The sequence below is a fragment of the Argentina anserina genome, chromosome 3, assembly GCF_933775445.1.
Source record: "Argentina anserina chromosome 3, drPotAnse1.1, whole genome shotgun sequence".
Taxonomy (NCBI): Eukaryota; Viridiplantae; Streptophyta; class Magnoliopsida; order Rosales; family Rosaceae; genus Argentina; species Argentina anserina.
The window spans coordinates 12476915-12498711 of NC_065874.1; the positions used below are offsets into that span (position 1 = coordinate 12476915).

Below are 21797 nucleotides of genomic sequence, written 5' to 3' on the forward strand. Positions count from 1 at the left end.
ATTGATAGAAAAGCAGTCTGTCGTTAGTATTTATCATTTTATCTAGTGATGTGTTACATAATAATGGTTCTTTGAGCTGATTTTGGCCTCTTGCAAGTGTCAATTTATCCTTGAGGTGGTGGGATATCATGATTGACTAGATGAAATGCGGGTGACCAAAAGAGAATATGAACAATCATTTACTTCTACAAATGATCACTAATGATCAATTCCTATGGTGTGCTTGTGCTTCCTCTAGTTGACGAACGCTCGACCAGCTATTGTGTAGAAATGGTCACCAAAACTCCGAATGGGAGCTAGCTAGCATTTGAAATGAGCAAATGTACGGTTCAGTGAAGAAAGGTAAGTAGCTATCACTGAACTGTTATTCTGGGCTAGCTCATGACAAATTAAAGAAATGATACAAAGCATGCGCCGTTACTTAATTTGCAAATGACATATTATGATAAGTAGTATGTTTCGCGACTTGCTGGAAGAAGTTTTTTTAGGGTTTAGTCAAACTCAGGCTCTCACTAACTAATGACAAACAACGTCACTAGACTGACGCAGTAGGAAGTATATATGGATGGTTCACAAGAAATAAATCTAAATGATTGATCTCAAACCTAAATAATTGCTACGAGAACATAATTCAGAAACATTGTACGTAATCTACAGTAGTCTATATAATAGTAAAATGTATATAAACCATACACACATAATTAAAGTCGATCCTGAAACACATTATTGCGAAACATTTCATGTATGATTGAAACATGAAGATGCAGAACAGAATAAAGGGAAATTAAGAAACACATAAATACGTACAAAACATGCAGGGGATACTATGTATGGCTTCTTCCAGCTATTGTGTAGAAATGGTCACCAAAACTCCGAATGGGACCTAGCTAGCGTTTGAAATGAGCAAAGGTACGGTTCAGTGAAGAAAGGTAAGTAGTTATCACTGAACTGTTTTTCTGGGCTAGCTCATGACAAATGACTGAAATGATGCAAAGCATGCTCCGTTACTTAATTTGCAAATGACATATTATGATAAGTACCATGTCTCGAAACTTGCCGGAATATAATTCCATTATTGTGCATCTTCCACTGTTTTCTTCGTCTGAGAAACAACTCAAATTTCCATGTCTATGTATAGCTTATTCTAAGTCAAACTCACCGACTCTCACTAACTAATGAGAGACCGTGTCTCTAAACTGACGAAGTAGGAAGCTTATATGGATACTTTACAAGCAATAAACCTAAGTGATAGATCTCAAACTTTAATAATCGCTATGGGAACATTGTGCGTACTCCTACAGTAGTCTATGTAATAGTACAAATTATAAGAACTATACCCATAAAGTCGATCCTGAAAATACATTATTGCGCAACATTTCATGCATGTATGATTGAAACATGAAAATGCATAATAAAGGGAAATTAAGAAACACATAAATATATAGACAACAGGGGATACTATCACTATGTATGCCTTTTTCCAGCTTCGTACCCTTCTTCGTCATCACTTCTTGCACGCTAGCTACTTGTGAATCGAGATCCATGCCAGCCGCAGCTGTGTTATGTCCTTGATGTTCTGCGTCTCCTGCTACGAAAATGCGGCTGATAGAATGTCCCAAACCTTCAACCATCTATCCAGCATAGTTGAGTAGCATTGGTCGCAAAAATAGCGCCCAAAGCCCCACAACTGCCGCTGCTACCTCAGCTCCCAAACCTGCCACCATTGTTATCTTTTCTTCAGCTCCTTTGTTTTTTTCTGATAGGAAATTATTTTTCTCCAGCTCCCTTTGTAGGAATAGTACGTGTTGTCTCGAAGGTCTCGGCCCGTTCAGAGGCTCAGCATTTCATCTTATCACACTCCTCCATTCTCGATCTTCGGCTCGAGCCCAAGATGTCATTATTAAAATTTAATGTATGTATGAAGTATATAGATTGCACCTCGTCTTAGATTACTGTCCATTACTCCATTAGTATAAGAGCGACGTTTAGCAAACGTTCCCCCCCCCCTCCCCGAAGAAAAACATTCTTCAACTAACAGTCTTTGATTATTTTCAGACGCAATACAGAAACTCTAGCCATCAGCTGTATGTACGTACGGTAACGTACCTCAATTACTAAACCATCAACTGTACGTACACTACGTACAATGTATACTGGTTAAGTTCCAGTAGCCAGATTGGTGAAGATCTTCAGCTACAAATGTTTTTTTAGAGATTCTCACATATGGTTCCAGTAGCCAAATTTTCACAAGCAAGGGTACGTGATTGTGGAGTTTGGATGCAAAGAGTCGTTTGGGTGCCTAAAGAATTTAGTTGGGTGTACTAAATAGGAGTTTCCGGAAGAACTGATGAAGCTACTGGTTAAGTGGTGTATACCGGTAGCGCTGTTAGCAAATATATGTTTAGATTGATTTACATACTACTGTATGAGGTTTATGAAATTATCTTATACAAAGTCATGAAACCTAGCAATGCTCTGCTAGGGTTAGGGGGTGGCGGCCGCTGGTGGCCTAACCACTCCGGCATCTCCTCCTCATCTCAGTGGGGAACACAATGGAGCATTGGAGCCCTTTCTCTCGTTTAGAACCCATGGATGGTGGCTGTAAGGGACCAAGAAGATCTCTCATTGGACTCATGCCGTGGGAGCAATGAGGCGGCACTGCGTTGCCTCCGACGGCGGCGTCGAGGGTCCGTATCAGGGGCAGATCAGTTTCCGGGTATCGCAAGTTCTCAACTGGTATTGGCATCTGGGTCCACGAGTGCAGCAGCTTTCGAATTTGCATCATCGGTGTTGTTAGCTTTTGGCGGAGAGGTGTTGCCTCGTCCTGAAAGGCTGCTGGTCTGGTCGCTTTCCAACGGCGGCGCGGGACCAGGTCGTGGCGGAAACAGTGGCAAGCGGATCAATGTATTGGGTCGGCGACGCTGGGGAGACGGAGGTTGCCGGAGCTGGCTTTCCGGCGGAGTTTGGGTTCGGGTCGGTGCCCAGATATTTGGGTGCCCAATTGTGGACCTCAGTTGCTTTGGGTTAGGGCCCATTTAGCTTATGGACCTTGCAACCATGGGTTTGGATCATTTCAGGCCCAAGTAAGAGGTGTGTAGCCTTGATCTCGAGGCTCACTTAGTTTCTTTCGGATCTGGAACCCGGGAAATAGTTTTACTCATTTTCTCCTATGGTTATTCTTTTAAGTGGGTGCTACACTCCAGGGATTGCAGTATTGAGATTATTTGGTTTTCTACTTGGCAGTCTCTCATGTTATGGTGTTTTTCAACGTTACACTCTCTTTGGTAACCGGCTTCTTTGGTTTCTTGATATTAATTGCTTGGGAGCTTCTATTTATGGTTTCAGTATAGAAATTGCTAGAATTTTAGTCTTTATTCTAAGATTGTAATAGTTTTACATATTTCAATTTTAACGTATCTCGCGGGTGAAATATGTTCATATTGTAACATACTCATGATCTATAAAAGCAAAGTATTAAGTGCATTGACGAAAGAAGAGTCAGAATCTTTAATTTTGTGCGGAATGACATGCATGATTTCATTGTACTAGTACGTGGATGGATCATAAATTCTTTTACAACTACTCAGAAATCTCTATTTTCATCAAACAAATAAATAAGTGCACACCTGAGTCCTGATAGATGATTGAACGCACGTCCTTGACAAAATTCTGCAGTGCCTTCCAGTGTTGGGGTTGTGATCAATTACATTTTCATATCCATATTACCATCCAACATTAATGTTATATGTCTTTATCAATGTACAATGACCACTAATCTACTTTAGTTCTCTAACGAAAATCATATATATATATATATATATATATATATATATATATATATATATATATAGTCTCATCCATAGTGAAAGCTTCACTTTGAAATTACATAGTGAAGTTCCAATTTTGGCACACTTTTCGGTTAATTTTTTTCACCATAAGCGATTTAATATTTAGGTATGTTATTCAAGATCATCTCTACAAAGTTTCATCCAATTTGACAATGGTTTGAGATTTTTAAATTGAGATTTACACGAACGGTTCACGTTAAACAGTTTTAATTCATTCATTGATTTAATATAATTTCAATACATTAACGATGTCCGAATTAGATGAAATTTTGTAGAGATGATCTTGAATAGCACACCTAAATATTGAATCGTTTATGTTAAAAAGTTCGACCGAAAAGTGTGTCAAAATTAAAACTTCACTCTGGATAGGGACTATATATATATATATATATATATATATATATATATATATATATATATATGCTTAAGTTGATAATTTGTAGAATTATATATATATATATATATATATATATATATATATATATGCTTAAGTTGATGATTTGTAGAATTTCATGGACTTGAATCGATTTGATCGAGTAGAGTTATTGCTTTACTACTCGATCGGTTGAGATGTAATTAAGCTGATTATTATGAAGCATGATCAATCTATTGAAGTAATCAATCAAATATAGTTAGTTTCCTACATATATATACACCTGCCCTCAACTAGGTTTTGGTAACTTTCCAGAACCTAGGTACACTACAAGAAATATAACCTAAAGGGACATATATTTGTTAAATGTCCCTTTTGCTAATTATAAGGACATATATTTTTGTTATTTGAGCTATATGGACATTTGTGTTATATGTGCCTTTTGCTAGGGTTCATATCACTAACTTGGACATTTAATTTGTGTTTCTAAATATAAGCGTGGGTCTCATGATTTCTCACACTACAAAATAGAGTACAAATACCATATATTTGTACAAATACATTTCACTAATTTGGGACATTTTTGCTATATGTCCTCATTGCTTGACTTTTCTTAATTACTTTTGGCTCCCTCTCCCCCTTGGATAGGGACTAAATTGCAAACTCTACATCATAAAATAACAACAATATCTACAAATAAAAAAGAAAATAATAATAATAATATCAAGATAGTAAATAATACAATCTCATATTTTTCATTGAAATCTTAAAGTGTTATATTATTCAACGATACATCAACAATATCTAGTATTACATTCACTCCCTAAAAGAGGCCTATGTATAAATTGTATAGGATAACTAATTTAATTAAACTTGAACACTTGCCTGATTACACCGTTCCACAAGTGAATTCAACCTACAAAACAATAAAAAAAAACAGCTATTGGAGTTACTTAAAAATCTGATTTAAAGGCAACATGATCAATCAAAAATTTGTAAACCAAGAATGTGAACAAAAAGAAAAGGTCGTTTAAAAAAAATCCATAATCTGATTCATATTATAATTTACCATTTAAACACAAACAAAAAAGTCACTTTATGATTTCAACAATAAACCTGGATTAAATAAAAGAATGAGGGTTACAGCCACTAAAAGGAATATTTAAGGCCATTACAGCAACCTTAACAACATACCTCATAGTGAGATTGTGGAGCACGGCTGCAACATGTTGTTCCTCCCTGAACAAAATGTACACACTACCAACCTATTTAATTAGTATTTACACACACACACACACACACACACAAAGCGCATCCAATTAGTCCAATAAGACCAAATTCAATCAAATTAACAAACTCCTGCATACCGGAAACAAAGAAGAAACATACTATGTGATCAGCCAAATATCACAGCTATTCAAGTTTTTTTTTTGTTCTTACTTGCTCAGCTCCTCAAATAGATCCTCATAGAAATCCTGCACACAAAATCACATAAACATATTTAACAAATTTGATTAAAACTAAGGGATAGAGACATTTAACATGCAGGCAAGACTTGAATGAGGTACCTTATTCTCATTCATATGTGTGGTGATAAAACTCAATTATCACTGGCAAAGTAGCAACTGAAAGGCCATAACTAATGCCCAATGAATGACAAACTTGTATTATGGACCATGAATACTTGATAACCAAACCAAAATCATGATTGTGCTTATTGACATTCTTTCCAATAAATGAAATCAATCCCCACATTCCTCCAAAAACTCCCCTCTTTCATTCAGTTAATGAAAGCAACGGAACCAAAAAAAAGAAAAAGAAAAAACAAACAAAGCAAGATGAATTCCAAGATTGAATCGTTTGCTCACAAATTACTCATTGAAAACCCTAAAATCACTTCAAGTCTAAATTGCCCACCAAATTAAGCACATAAACCTCTAATTTTCAATGCTCAAACCACACGGAAGAGATGGGAGTACCTGAAGTTGATGATGCCGGAACCGTAGGCATACGCAGCACAAGTCCTAAGCTCTTTTAATGATGCGGATAATTAAGTCACTGTAGAAATGCACAAAGAAAGCAATCGAGTCTTGCTCAGCTAGATATTCACCAGCCTCCATCACGCAAAATCCTCAAAAGTAGTCATATGATTTGAGCAAACTATGTGTTTTCACATGATTCTAGATAAAACTCAGACCTTCATTGCAACTTTCATCAACTTGCACATAACCTAGTTCAAAATCACATTGCATTAGAAATATCAAATCTTGAGCCACAAAATCTCATTAAAGGTATTGAACATTCAACTAGTAAAACCAATAACTGCAATAAAAGTAACATTCAGGCTTCCTGATCACCTGGGAGTAGAGAAATTAGAGGCAACCTCAGCACAGCTTCCTCAGTCTCAATCGGATCCGCCCTCAAAATCTATCACAAAACCAAATTCATATCAAATCCAAAACCCTAAAAATCACACCTTTAACATATATCATGTTTAGCCGGAATGAATTGAGGCTTCATAACCTTCTTCTTGCACCCATCTGAAAAGTTTTCACAGGCTAAGAGAACAGAGTGCAAACGCAGGTGCCACCATGAAGCTCGACACTATTCACCATGATTTTTCCTTCCACGATCGCCAATCAGAAAAGTGAGAGCGGAAACGCGTCGGCGACGTCGAAATAGGTTGAACGAAGGTGGTGCGGTGGCCAGAGCAAAGCTAAAGGTGGGGGAAGGATGGTGGTTTGGGGCGTGGGTCGTCAGGTCGCGAAGATGGAGGTTAGTTTGAGAGGTGAATCAACAGTTTTGGCATTTTGAAAAAAAAAAGAAATTTTAGAGAATATTAAGTTTTTTCCGGTCCAGATTATGTATCTCATTCTCCAAAATAGAGAGAATGACGAGAGAGAATGAGAAATTCTCCAAATTTGTAGCAATCTGCAATTTTTTGCAGAAGTAAGATCATTAAATGCTACACTTTCTCCAATAACTCAAGTTTTAATAACAACCAATCAAAACAATAAAAATTTAAATCATTTTATTTCAAACTAGCAAATTAAATATATAAAATAATGTATGGTTAGAAAAATAGGATTATATAATATTTTATTCACTTGTAATAAATATAGAAATATACAAAATAGAGAAACTGTTGGAGTTTGAGCATAAAACTTTTGGAGATTTTGGCATTTGTTTCTCCATTTTAGAGAAATTTTATCAAACCTGTTGTAGATGCTCTTACTCTCCAATACACATACATAGTCTAAATGATCCAAGGGCTGAAATAATTCAACCAATTTCTACGGCCAAGATTGCACCGTAACCCTTTTCTGATTTCCCAAATAATTCCTTTAAATTTCCCAACTTTGGAAAAATCTTATAAATAGTTCGGTAATCCAAAAAATTCACTGAACATTCTCAAGTACTCGACGTAATGTGCACGATTCTTAATTCAAGAGAGTTACTTATCTGAAAATTTTGAAAAATATTCTCGAACATTTACTTTAATTAATCACCGAGATCATAAAATAGTCATTAACGATTTCAACTTAGCTCGTTAATATCTTCGGGGCTCACATCCACTCTTTGTGTGGGTATTCTACTAAGAGCGAGAAGAACGAGAATTGTATATTGGAGAAATTTTTTGTCAAAGACATCGATAGATCAGGGTGAAAAAGAACAAATATAAGGTAATGTGTTAGTTTGATGGCGGCTAAGAGTTTCTGTATGGCGTTGTATTTCATGGATAGAAGAAGGAGTATGAAGAGAGTATTCTACTACACTACCAGAAAAAAAGTCTAAACGATGAACTGTTTTCGTCAACTAAGAGCCCACTTTCCACGTATCATCACCAAAATGACACATATTTTGTGGTTTAGGGGCCGTGGCTTAAGTACCAAAACGACAAAAGTTCAGCCTTCGTTGTTTAGCTCATGACTTATCTGACAGATTTTTATTGGTCATTATCTTTTAAAACGACGAACATTTATCACTCTTAAGTGAGTAAATTATCGTCGGTAAACTCTAACGACAAAATCAATTTCGTCGTTTGAGTATTAAAACAACGTAACACTAAATCCTTACTCGACGAGAATATTTGTAGCCTAAGAATCTGGTAGACAAAACTTTTCGTCGTCTAAGTCCATAAGAACTGATTAATTACAAGTAGATAGTTTTCGTCACTCTATATACACTTTCGCTTTCTTTCTTTATATATTTTTATTGTAAATCTGATTTAATCAATAAAATAATTCTGAAATAGAAATTTAACAAACACAAATTGGATTGAAATTACTTTGTCCAACAAAGTAAAATAATACTATAAAAATGTCCACTACAAAAATAGAACAGAGCCATACCCAGCAAAACCAGTGCTAGAGGCATAAACAAAAGACTCAAAAAGGGGGCATGAAGCTATAGTTAGATTTGCTTTAGTCTACTACAGATTCAACATTGGAAAATAAACTATGAAAATTCTAATATAGGGGAGGAGATATTGGCATTCTCTCCATCAGTTTGTTGCGTCTATCGCCTTAGCAGAGATATGATTCGATCATATTTCTCCTTTAAAATCTGAAGCTTTGTCTCAATTTTGGCAACCCTCTCATTGACCTTTTGTATTCTCTCTTTCATCACAACAACATTTGATTAAGAGCGTGAAGTAGAACTCATTGACGACTCTCCGATTTCTTTAACAACTCGTCCAAGACCACGAGTCTGTATCCCAACTTTTTCTCCGAGTGTATCTTCAAGCACCTTCCGTTGAGTTTTATAGTCCACAGGTGGTAGCTTATCGACCGGGATGTCCGGGTTGTTTTTCATTCAATCCTCCTTTTTTTTTTGAACCTTAGCCCTCATTTTTATCTACAAGTACAAAACAACAAACATTTTATTACATGATTCCAGACTATAAATGCAAGCATTTAGACCATCTCCCCCAAAGTCATCAACTTCCCTTCAATTATGATGATAACAACAAAATTGCAAGCTCATATCAATTTATTATATGATTACAAATAATATAATTGCCGACAGTGTCCTTGGCATTCTTGTCAAGGCAAATCCATAGACATCTTTCGATTTCTACTATAACTCAACAATTAGTAACTTCATCAGAATTCTACTGGTTTCAAACTTTATATCATTCAAAATCACAAAACAATACTACCGAAAATACAAACAACAACTATACAATGAAATCATCACAAAATACAACCATGTTTATCAATGACAATGTGCAGCTACAACTATTAAACTACTTACCAACTTCAAACTATTGATGGAAAATTTTGAAAAATGATATATTTGCTGAAAATCTTGAGACCCAACAAAACCAAGAAAGTTTATCAATGTAAAATTTCAAAACATAGAAATATAAGTGCAAGAAATTAAGGTGAAAGAAGGAACCACTTACAGGTAACTCAGCATTAGTCTCCTCATATGCTGAAATGTAGAATAGTTCAACTCCCCTGGCCTTGTTCTCAGCAGCCCTATAGATGATAGGTTTGCCCCTTGTGTGGTAGTTAAATGTTTTCTTACCACGGTCTGCCATGTGTGTAGATGATCATTTATGTTAAATGAAATGATCAATAAATATAATGCACAAAGAAACACATTGCTCATCCTTGACTATACATAAGTTCATATATATGATGCAATACCAAATAATTATGAGCTAAATACTGCTCATATCAAACACTAGCATAGCCACACCAAAATAATAATTCAAACATATAAACCATCATATATAAATAAAAATACACTTTATATATTGGACATAACCACATTCCACAAAACCTATTTACAAAACTTGTACCTTGAACTCTGGTGACTCAAAGTATTGGCAAAGCCATTGCTTCTCATCCAGCATGTGCAAAAGCTCCAGAGGAGGACGTTCACTCTTGTAGATCTTATAGTAGTTAGAGAAGTTATGCTTCCACTCACAATATTGAGAAGTCACCCTATCATTGACCAATTTTCACATACCATTATGTTTATAATCAATATTAAAAAAGACCTACAATCATCATCAAACCATTAATTAAGTTAAATAACAAAATATTTTTATGAACACAGTTATATAAACATAACGATAACGGTTGTTACTTCTACCTTACTGTGAGTCCATTGAACACCTTTAGTTTCTCTGTATCAAGGAGTTCCCGATAATTTCCCGCAATCAATTTAACTTGTCCCCGTATATAGAAACAAATTATGGAGACCACGATGCTGTTTATATCCTGATCAACAGGACCTTAGGGAAACTCAGTCCACTCGATATCAATCCTATTCCCCTACCTTTTCACAATGTCTGCTACTTTTGTGTTGTTGACAAGCCCTCTTTTGCGTTGTGGGGGAGGTGCACTAGCCGACCGAGGTTTGCACCAAACACTGATGGACTGGAACCCATTAGAATCCTCTGATGATGAGACTGGAGTTGGTGGGAGCCCTCGCCCTCAATAGACGGAGCTGATGCAAGAAACTCTTCCAGAAACTGCTCCATCGTAGGTGGCATCTTCTTCCCTATCAGCAAAACATAAAACACAAATCAATTAGGGGAGAAACCACCAACATACGCAGTAAAACCCCAAACACATTGATTATCTAATTCTCATTTAAAATCAAAACCAAGCATATATAATCATACTCTCAGATTATACTATATCAGAAAATTAACAAAGCAAAATCAATATATGCAATCAGAAACTAGAGAACACTTGCCAAAAAACTCAGAATCGATGATCGATTCTCCTCCACAGAGCCTTTCTGAAAACCAAACAACACATAATTAAATAGGATGCCAAGACCGTGACCCAAATCATCAAACCGAGTCGAAAACTCTGCCTTTGATTGTGAGAGACAAAGATTTAGGGATTGATAGAGAACTCTTTTTGATAATTAACAGAGAAATTTAGGGTCTGATTCACATAGAGAAATCAGGGGACGAAAGGATTTGAGATTGAGAGAGAGAGATACGGGGGCTGAAGAGATTTGAGATTGAAAGAGAGAGATTTGGGGGTGATTTGGAATTATACTTGGCGAAAGTGATTTGTGAGTATATATAGCACCCACTAATATGATGACATGTTTCATATTTCTACTTTTAAGTAATTCAATTGGAAGGGAAAAAATTTAGTGGGAAAAATACCACCACTATTTTGATGTTAATTGACCAAACATGTATGTTTGATCACTTTAATTAGTGTTTGAAATTTTAGGCAAAACATTTTGGCGGAACCCAAAACCGTCAATATTTCTAACAAAAATTGTACCCTTTCCTCTTATATATTTTGATATATATGCTTTAATTTAGCAGTCACTTGGAAAAATTATAAGATTAAATTATGCATCTTACATAGTTAGATGCAATTGAACAACATAATTGTCAGACAATTATCCAGAAGAAGTTCATCTAATCTCATAATTATAGTTATGACTTGAAATAAATTTGTTGAACAACATAATTATATCATAATTATCCTTGGCAATAAAAGATGCAAATAATAAGGTAGATTATCCAACAAACTATATCTAGAATTTGGTAATGCAATCAGGCATCATAATTGTATGATAATTATCCTTGGCAAAGAAGTCCATAATAAGTTCATGTAATTCCACAATTATAAAAATAGAATTTGGTAAGCTAAAATTAATTTGTTTCGACAGTACACATTAGTAATCAATCGATGTCATATGAATCCTCATCTCTTAGACCGTCCTCTTCGTCATCCTCATCTTATTCTTCATCTTCATCTTCATCGCCAATAAAGTCCTCTTCGTCAGGTGGTATAAACTGTAGTGGATCAAAATCGAACTCTAAAGTGTCAATGGGAACATACCCAATAGCTTGAGGGTTAAAGATGTCGTTGGTACGATTAGTCTTTGTATCGAGAATCTGAGAGCTAGAAGGTTCTTGATATGGTTCAACTACCACATTCTCAATATCTCGTTCGGCACCCCGTAAAAGTATGGTTGCAGCATATATGTTTCTATGTGACATCACGTTAACTATTTTCCAACCCCCACCCTCTTTTGAATCATCAAGATAGAACACTTGTTTTTATGTGGTGGCAAGTATAAATATTTGGTTCATTCTCATACCAACTGGTGTTTGTATTCACTGATAACAAGTCATGATCCAGGTGTACTCCTGCGAACATTAGGGTTAGTATTGAACCATCTATATTTGAACAACACCACCGGCATACCAGTTGCATAAAGTAGCTTGACAACATGTGACTAAGGCTTTTCCAGCCAAATGTTGCAACTCCGGGAAGTACTCGCTATTATTATCTCATTGAATTTTCTCACCTATATAGACAAAGAACTTAAATTTTTTAGAATTGACCACAACAACAATTCAATATACTTTGTGACCACTATAGATATTATAAAGATTGAACATACCCATGTTTGAAAATAATTTGGAAATTCTTTCTTATGCCTCTCTTGGACTTGTCCCTTATAATAATCTCGATACTTGTCGACTTCTTCACAGTATTGTAGTATACACCAATGAGCCTCATTGAGGTTATTTTCACTCAATTTCTCTGAATTTGGTAAGTTACCAAGCATTCTTACTTCTTTAGAAACAACTGAAAGGTTGAATCTATGTGTAATGTTTACATTAGTTGAGTATGTGTTATCTTCATTATGAAGATATAAATTGCAGTAGGTTACACACTCGTGTGTCATGTATGCCTTTGCTATTGACCATTCCGGGTTAGATCTGTTTCTAACATAGCCTTTATAACCTCCGAGTTGCCTGAAATATATGGAGTTAGTATTATACACAAAAAGTATGTAAATATAAAAATTAAAAAAAAACATGTATTGTTATATACAATGTACCTTTCTATGGGAAATATCAAGGTATTATGTATTGGCCAGTCAACAGAGCTTGATCGGGAAGGTTGATCATGAGGTGAACCATGATGTCAAAAAAAGCGGGTGGATAAATTCTTTCCAATTTGCAAAGGACGTAGACAATGTCACCCTTCAATTTAAGGACATCTGACTACTTCAGTTCTCTAGCGCATAACTTTTGCCAGAACCTGGACAAGGCTATTAATGGATCAACCACATCAGCTCACAAATAGGGTCTAACTACCACTGGAAGAAGCCGATGCAGTAACACGTGACTATCATGAGCCTTCATTCCTGAAATCTTTTGTTCCTCCACTTTAACACAACATACTATATTTGTTGCATATCCTTGATGATACTTTACATCATGAACCATTTAGATATTAACGGTTTCAAAGATGGCTTCACTGTGTAAGATGCAACAGGGATTACAGTTTTGACCCCTTCTTTTTGACCCATAAGTGTGGTCGTAGGCCATGAAATTCCAAATCCATACGCACTTTAATAGTGTCTTTTGTCTTATCTTTAAAATCGAAAGTTGTTCCAATATGCTGTCAAATACGTTTTTCTCTGTGTGCATGCCATATATGGTATGTCTTTGTTTCAATTTTGATCAGTAAGGCAACTCAAAAAACACACTCTTGTGGTCCCAACATAAGAGATCTTCAGGGCGCTTAGGTCGCGGGAACTTTGGCTGACTGCTCAGCCGACCGAAATCAAATGAGTTCAACTTTCCAAAATTTCATCATCAGATAACTGTCGAGGTTCCAGATCAAACTCTTGCTTCCCATCAAATGTTGCTGCATCAAACCGCCATTCATGGTCAATTGGAAGAAATCTACGGTGACCCATGTAACATACCTTTCCAACGTGCCAAGTAGAATGTATGTTGTCCAAGCATACCAGACATGCCTTATACCCTTTAGTGGTTTGAGAGGATAACATCTCATAAGCAGGCAAATCGCTAATGGTCCACATTACTACTGCTCTCATCATGAATGAAGTTCCAGTATGTCTGTCAAATGTTTGGACTCCATTTATCCATAAATTTTTCAACTCATCAATCAGTGGTTGCATATACACATCAAGACACTTTCCTTGAGACTTTGGACCAGGAATTAACATTCATAAAATTAAACTCTTTCTTCATTAGCATCCAGGGAGGGAAGTTATATGGCACACCAATAACATGACAAGTACTATGAGACGAACTTTATTGTCCCCAAGGATTGAACCCGTTTGTTGTGATTGCGACTCTTACATTTTGAATGTCTGCTGCGAAGTCAGGCTATAATCTGTCAAAATGTTTCCAAACCTCCCCATCTGCTGAATGTCTAAGAACATCATCATCATCTCTTTCTAACCCATGCCATCTCATCTCCTTTGCCGTGTGCGCATACATGTACAGACGTTGCAATCTAGGTTTCAATGGGAAATAACGAAACACCTTTACCGGAACCTTTTTCTTCTTAAACAAAGAAGATGGCTCCTACCTCGATTCAAAACACACATGACACTCATCATCTCTTGCATAATCTCTGCGAAACATATACAATTATTCTTGCAAGCATGTATTTTTCATAACTGGGACCGAGGTCTTTCAAGATCTTCTTTGTCTTATAATGACTTTCAGGAAACTGGTTATCCTTAGGCAGCATGCTTTTAATATATTTAGAATTGCCATCATAACTCATATTTGACCATTTATGCTTCACTTTCAACTGCATATGTGACATGATTTCACTCAAAACAGTCACGTCACAACCTTGGTACAAAGGGGTTTGTGCTTGAGTGACCAACCTATTATACCTATCGTAATCAGTCATGTCAACTACCTCTTCATGATCTATTGTCTCTTCATTAACTGTCACTTTTTCAAATGACTCTTCATGACCACATCTTGAAGCATATGGGAAGCCATCGTATAACATGTTCATGGTAGGGTCCATAGAATGACTAATAGTACCACTAGATGACCCACTTTCATGAATATAACCATCTCGCAAATCAGCCATTGTACGATTGTGAACGAAAAATTCACAGTGCTTCGTCCATATAGTATAATTTTGCCACATGCCATTATGTGAAAGGTGTTGATACAGAAAGTGACAATTCACCCAGTCATTGTAGCCGCATTTTCTACACATGAACTTGTACCATTCTGCTCCATTACCATTAACAACTGCCCAGTTCACAAAATTAAATTATTTCGTTTAAATAAAGTGGGTCCTCTCTCCCGAGCAGCATCCATCTCTTGTCCATAGTATGTGTATGATGTCATAACACTAATAAAATAATTTAATATTTCTAAGTAATTATCGAGATTTCCAGGGCTAAATATCGAGAATAAAAGAATTTAACATTCTTTAATTTCATTCATCGCACTAATAAAACACAAATTAATTATTTTTGCGTAAAATTAACAAAATATATATATTATTTATAATAAACATAATCAAATAAGGTTAAAATAACAATTGCCAAAATAAGCACACCAACTTACAAGCTAATGAGTAATCAAATATTCATATATAACCAAGCAAGATAAATAATATCATTACCAGATGAAATCAATAACCAAGCAAGATAAATAGCTCATTGGAAAACATGTCAAAAAAGTGAAAAAGGGGGAGGGGGAAGAGAAATCATATTGCCGTAAAGTAGTGTGTAGAGATGTGGTAAAATGATATTTAAGAAATCTAAAACCATTTTCAGGGAAGTTCTCTCTAAAACCTAGGAACTGCCATGTCACGACCCCAAAATTTCGAGTATGAAACTCAAATTTCGTAGTCATGAAAAACTCTAAAAAAATCTCAATAAATCGAAATCATAACTCGCATAAAAATATATACGAAAATCCACAAAACATCAATTATAAATACACTCATGACTCATTAGACGGCCAATCTGGTTGTCTAATAATGTGAAAATATATGTACTCATGAGGAATTGGGCAACCCTTCTGTTTACCCAAATGCATTTATAATACGGGTACTCATGAGCGCTGGTATACCTCTGTTACCCCTCATGAATAGTACACCGCCGACATTGGGCAACCACCTGCTACCCAATATCCAAAATATGGGTACTCATAAGCTGATAACCCATCTGTTACCTCTTATGCAGTACCCCGGCAGACAGGCTAGAGCTCTAACCATATCGTAACTTTTGCCCGGCCAAAGGCTAGGTTTCGACATGCCAATACGTCCGAAGACATAAAACACGTCCGAAGACAAAAACGTTTTAACAAAACTCAATGTTAAAATCACGTACAATAATCATCACATTATATTGTACAAATCGAATCAACATACTTAATATATATATATATATATATCTCAACACCAAAATGAACTTATTCACAATGGAAATTACGACAGTATATAATATAGCAAACCATATATATGTACCAATTTACCATTTATACACATATTTACTATTTACGTTTCTCGGACGCGAGAAACCCCTCTTCTCCCCCGCAACCTCCTTTCTCTCTCTTCCTTCTCTCCCTCCCCGATCTCTCTCTCTCTCCCTCTCAAGAAAATTTCCGCCGCCGATCTCCCGACTCCGGCGATGTGACCCTCACCGCCGGTCTCTAGGCCATCGCGAGCTCGACTCCTCCCTCTCCCGGGCAAGACGTGACCCCCTCGCCGCCGTGAGCTCTCGCGTGACAACTCGAGGCCCTGCAACTTCCTCAGCCGTCCGAACTGCACCTCCGGCGACGCAAGCACTCTGCGATCGCTCCACTCCACCGCGCCTCATCCTCCGACGCCTTCTATAATCGATTTGGAACCCAATCCGAGCCGTAGCAAGTTTCCTCTAAAAAATCGAGACCGCCGACATCTCGAACTTCTCCGGTGACAATCTGACGGTTTCACGGTCCAATCAAGGTGAGGGTTAGCTTAATAGGATTATTGTGGTGATTGTGATTGTTTTGGTTTGATTTGGGGGAATATCGAAGGAGGAGGAGATGAGGGAGGTACCGCCGCCTAGGGCGGCACGTGAGGAGGCGTCAAGGCGGTAGGGAGTCGACCTGAGGTGTAGAAGGGTAGAGAAGGAAGGAAGGCAAGGTTTTGGGCAGCGGTGTCTTCGGACGTGTTGGCATGTCGAAACCTAACCTTGGTCGGGCGACAGTCACGATACAGTTAGAGCTCTAGTCTGTCTGCCGGTGTACTGGCATGAGAGGTAACATATGGGTTACCGGCTTGTGAGTACCCATATTTTTGGGATTATTTGGTGACAGATGGGTTGCCCAATGCCCGGCGGTGTAGTGCATGATGGGTAACAGATGAGTACCTGGGTCTCATGAGTACCCGTATTATAAATGTAATTGGGTAAACAGATGGATTGCCTGATTTCTCATGAGCACTTATATTTTCAAATATTATTGGACAACCAGATGGGCCGTCCTTTGACTCATGAGTACATTTATAATTAGATGTTTCAATATTTATTCTCGTATTACTATGCATGTTATCTTGTTGTTTTGCTCATACGAGCTGCAAAGCTTACCGGGTTTGTGTTTTTTAAATCCTGGTGCACCTATTCAATGGTGTAGGTGATAGTTTCGCAGGTGTGGATTAGCGGAACCGACAGACAACTCTGAAGACTTTGAAGTTGTCTTATTTTATCTTGTGGTGAGAATTGAGTGGATTTTTACATTTCCATTTGATATAATGCTTGAATTATAAATTTGGTTTGTAATAATCAATTCGACTGAGTCGTACCATGAACTCAGTAATGATCCACTGTGATGATAAGATGATTTCGATTTATTGAGATTATTTTAGAATTTTTCATGATATACAAATCGTGTGGCCGGTGTGGGGGCTCAATTCCTGTGATCCTAATAATGTCGTAAGCTGTAATTTACTGTATGAGATTCTCCAAATCAAGGGCCAGAAAGTTTACCGAATGACTCTATCTAGTAAACAGCCGAAGCGGTTATACATCATATCTCAAACCCTAAACCCAAATTAATGCTTACATTTGCAATACATTTTTTTTTTCAAGATAGATTTCGTGGTTTGTTTTGAACTCGAAAAATTTTAGGTGGTGATCTGAGTTTTTCTTTTAGTTTTTTTTATTTCTTAAAGCTTTCATTATATTATATTATATATATTATGTCAGCTGCAATTGTGTTTTTTGGATTTCTGTTGCGTGCAATGTGAAAGTGATATGTTAATCTCTGTTACGCTAGGTCTGACGCCTGATGAATCATATGATAACAAGAGCGAGGTGAAGGAGAGTTTGGCTTTGGCCTACAAGCAGAACCTTGAAGATAATTTGAAAGCAGAACTTAAAGACACCAGCGCCTGCAACAATAATCCTTCTCAACCTGCATCATCAGAAGACAATAAATTTAGGAAATGGCCTACAACTTGGTGGCAGCAAATGACTGTCTTGTTCAGCAGAGTGAAGGAGAGGAAGCATGAGTCCTTCTCTGGCCTCAGGATTGGACAGGTCGTTGCTGTGGCTTTGCTCTGTGGGTTATTGTGGTGGCGGTCTTCCTCCGTAGAAGATCAGGTACTTAACGTTTCACTACTTCTATCTGAGGTTTTCTTTATAAACCAAAATTTTTACTTGGAGTATATAACTTATCGTTAAATAGTAAATTACATTGACATGAACCATGGTCGGCACATATGACAAGATACATAACAAGTCGAAAACCTTATATTTTTGCAGACTGGTCTTCTGTTCTTTATGTCTGGATTTTGGGGTTTCTTCCCTCTCTTCCAAGCAATTTTCACATTCCCGCCAGAACGCAAAATGCTTGAGAAGGAACGAACTTCTGGCACCTACCGACTTTCCTCCTACTTCATGTCAAGAATCCTCGGTGACCTCCCCATGGAACTTGTTCTCGCCACTGTATTTATCACCATAACATATTGGATGGCAGGTCTCAAATACACAACAGCAAACTTTTTTCACACATTGTCAGTTCTTCTCCTCCTTGTCTTGGTAGCTCAAGGAATGGGACTTGCTCTTGGCGCTGTGGTCATGGACCAAAAATCGGCGACAGTACTCGGATCAGTTCTCATGTTGTCATTTCTTCTCGCCGGTGGTTACTATGTTCAACACGTGCCTCCTTTCATAGCTTGGATTAAGTACATTTGAATCAGTAATTATGCATACAAGCTGCTAATAGGGTCTCAGTACACAAGGAGGGATACTTTCCTCTGTGATTCAGACGCTACAAGGGTATGTTTGGCTGGGGATTCCCCAAATATCAAAAGTGTGGGGCTTGATGGACAAGTGATTGCTGTGGTGGCTTTGGCTATAATGCTTGTGTTTTATAGACTCGTTGCCTATATCGCCCTCATGAGGATTGGGGTTACGAAAAGCCACAAAGGCCCAATTTGGCATTATTGTGTTGTGGTCATAATTGCTTTTGAAGCTGCTGTGAGCAGAATTGCTTTTAAAACTGTTGTGAGAAGAATTAGCTGAGGTGTTTGGTAAACTGTTTTGAAAATTGTTGTGTGACCGAAAAACAATTTTGAGTGTTTGGTTATAGTGGTATAATTACTAAAACAGACATATATATTATTAAATTATTTAAATTATAACGTATCATTTTCAACAGCTTAAAAATTATATAATAAACCTAAGTTTTTTTTATTTGCAATTTTTGCTACCTCTTGAACTTGATCACCATCAATTGTGCCTGCAATCCTACAAATTAACAGAGAAAAGCTCAGAGAACAAATTATGTACACAAAGATGTCGATCATATTCTAAAAAGCTAGTGTGCAATCTCTTCTCTAATGTAAGCTGTATATACTTGTGCACTTTCGCACAAATGAGTACTCATATTCTTCTTACAGAAGGATATTATCCATCACTAATTATACATTGGCTGCCTATACATATTCTTAGAATCTATTCAGTACAATACCACAATTGGACGATTGGTAGATGGTATAAAGTGAGGTTGTGGAGTTGAGGTACAAGGTGAGGCTGTGGAGTAATGAAACGGGCTGGTTAGAGAAATAGGGTTGTGGTGGTTATTTAATTGTAATTTTAAGTAAAACAGCAGGGGAAAAAAGGGTTTAAAATAAAATTTATTAAATGAGCTCCGTATTTTTTTCAGAAGCAGTTCTCAAAACTGGGTGAGTGCTGCTTCTTGTAAACCAGCTTCCTGAGGCATTGCATTCCCTAAAATCGATTATGTGAGTCTCACCAAACACCATTCATTTCACCCAGAATTGCTTTTGACCCAAAAGCAGGGCTCAAAAGCAATCCCAAACTGGCCCAAAGTAGATTAAATGTTTGTTCAATCGTGTAAGAACTAGAACTTAAGTGCACGTTTGGTACCTTGGACTAGTGTGTACCTCTTTATTTCTTAAAACTGTCCTACTCATGTGGAATGCCTTAAGTTGCACTAAGTTTGTCCCATGTTTGGTGTTGCATTACACTGAACTACTCATAAATAAGCTAATTACAAAAAACCATTGTTCGACGTCTCTCCTTTTAACTCTCATCTCCTCTGATCTCGTAGTTGTGGACTGCAAATATTGGTTCAAAGAAACGATCTCATCAGTTCATTATACCCACTGGAGTCATGTACATGAAGTAAAAGATACGAACCAGAGACTGAAACTAGTTGTACATTAATTACATGACTAGAAGATTTCGATAACAAAACCAACCTGCATATTGCCGATAAGAAATGAAAATAGCACCAAGCTCGCAATAGAAATGAAGACCGAAAACAAGATTTCCCAAACATATGTACTTGTTTCAAGATTTTAACCAAGTGAACTGAAAAATGAACAAAAATAGAGCATATTTAAGTCATCAAAAAGTAACTTCAAATATCAACTATACTACCCGAAGTTGTATAAGCTCACCTCAAATTCCGTAATCCCCACCAAAAGCAGTTGAAGAATTTTTAAGGGAAGTCTGTGCATGACTGAACAATACCAGATTCAAGACCATCAAGAAATATGCCAAAATCAAATTTTTTTTTATCCTCTGCTAGTATTGGGCATGAAGAATTTAAGAATTCTGGAGCATATGGTTGAATTCCCACAATCTTGTTTCCAACATGTCGTTTCTCGTTCTAAAGAAATTAGATACCAAAATGCTCCAAGTACCTACGAGGCTACGAGCAACATATCATCGGTTCAGACTCCTCCTAATCTGAATCAATAGATAGAGGCCAGAAGAAAACCCAGAATCCCTCATCCCAAAGTTTAGGGTTTTTTTTTCTTCTACCAAATCAATCATCTAAGGAGATATCAAATAAAAGAAACAATGAATCAAGAAGTAAAGAGAGAGATGCTGACATAGATAATTTATCTGTGTTAGTCGAAGTGTTGACATGAGCTTGAGCAAGGAGAGAATGAGAGAGTGTTTTCTTGACGAGAGAAGGTTAGTGATCTCCTTAGATAAGGGAGAGGAAAACGGGTACCCAGCTTAACACCACCTAAGGAGGGTAAAATGAGAAACACGGTCTTGGTTAAAGTCATTTAAGTTTTCGACAAAAAAAAAGTCATTTAAGTTTGTACCTTCTTGCACCTTAAACTGCATGGAATCGGGTGCGGCACTATGCCAATATGGCTATCAGACGACAGTGGAGCTACGTCGTCTGACAAAAATGGTTATGTCGTCTAAGGGTCTGCCGTGTGAAATCATCTCACACGACATATTTTTTTTGTCGTGTGAATGACTTAGACGACAGATATATGTCGTATGAAAATACCAAATCTGAA

At 36.9% G+C, this 21797-nt stretch overlaps 1 protein-coding gene and 1 long non-coding RNA gene across 3 annotated transcripts; one reads left to right on the forward strand and one right to left on the reverse strand.

Annotated features, from left to right (window-relative positions):
• Window positions 1–5038: 5038 nt before the first annotated feature.
• On the reverse strand, window positions 5039–6954 carry LOC126788783 (uncharacterized). Of its 2 annotated transcripts, none has more exons than XR_007671415.1 (6): window positions 6579–6954; window positions 6419–6451; window positions 6201–6279; window positions 5662–5696; window positions 5416–5486; window positions 5039–5137 (listed from the first exon to the last, which is right to left on the reverse strand). It is a non-coding gene; the product is annotated as an uncharacterized LOC126788783 (long non-coding RNA). The 2 variants fall into 2 exon arrangements; XR_007671414.1 differs by having other exon boundaries at window positions 5611–5696.
• An 11304-nt stretch (window positions 6955–18258) lies between these two features.
• On the forward strand, window positions 18259–19530 carry LOC126787079 (ABC transporter G family member 9-like). The gene is given in 2 exon segments (XM_050513011.1): window positions 18259–18606; window positions 18769–19530. Coding segments are annotated over 2 exon segments (1110 nt in total).
• The last annotated feature ends 2267 nt before the right edge of the window (window positions 19531–21797 follow it).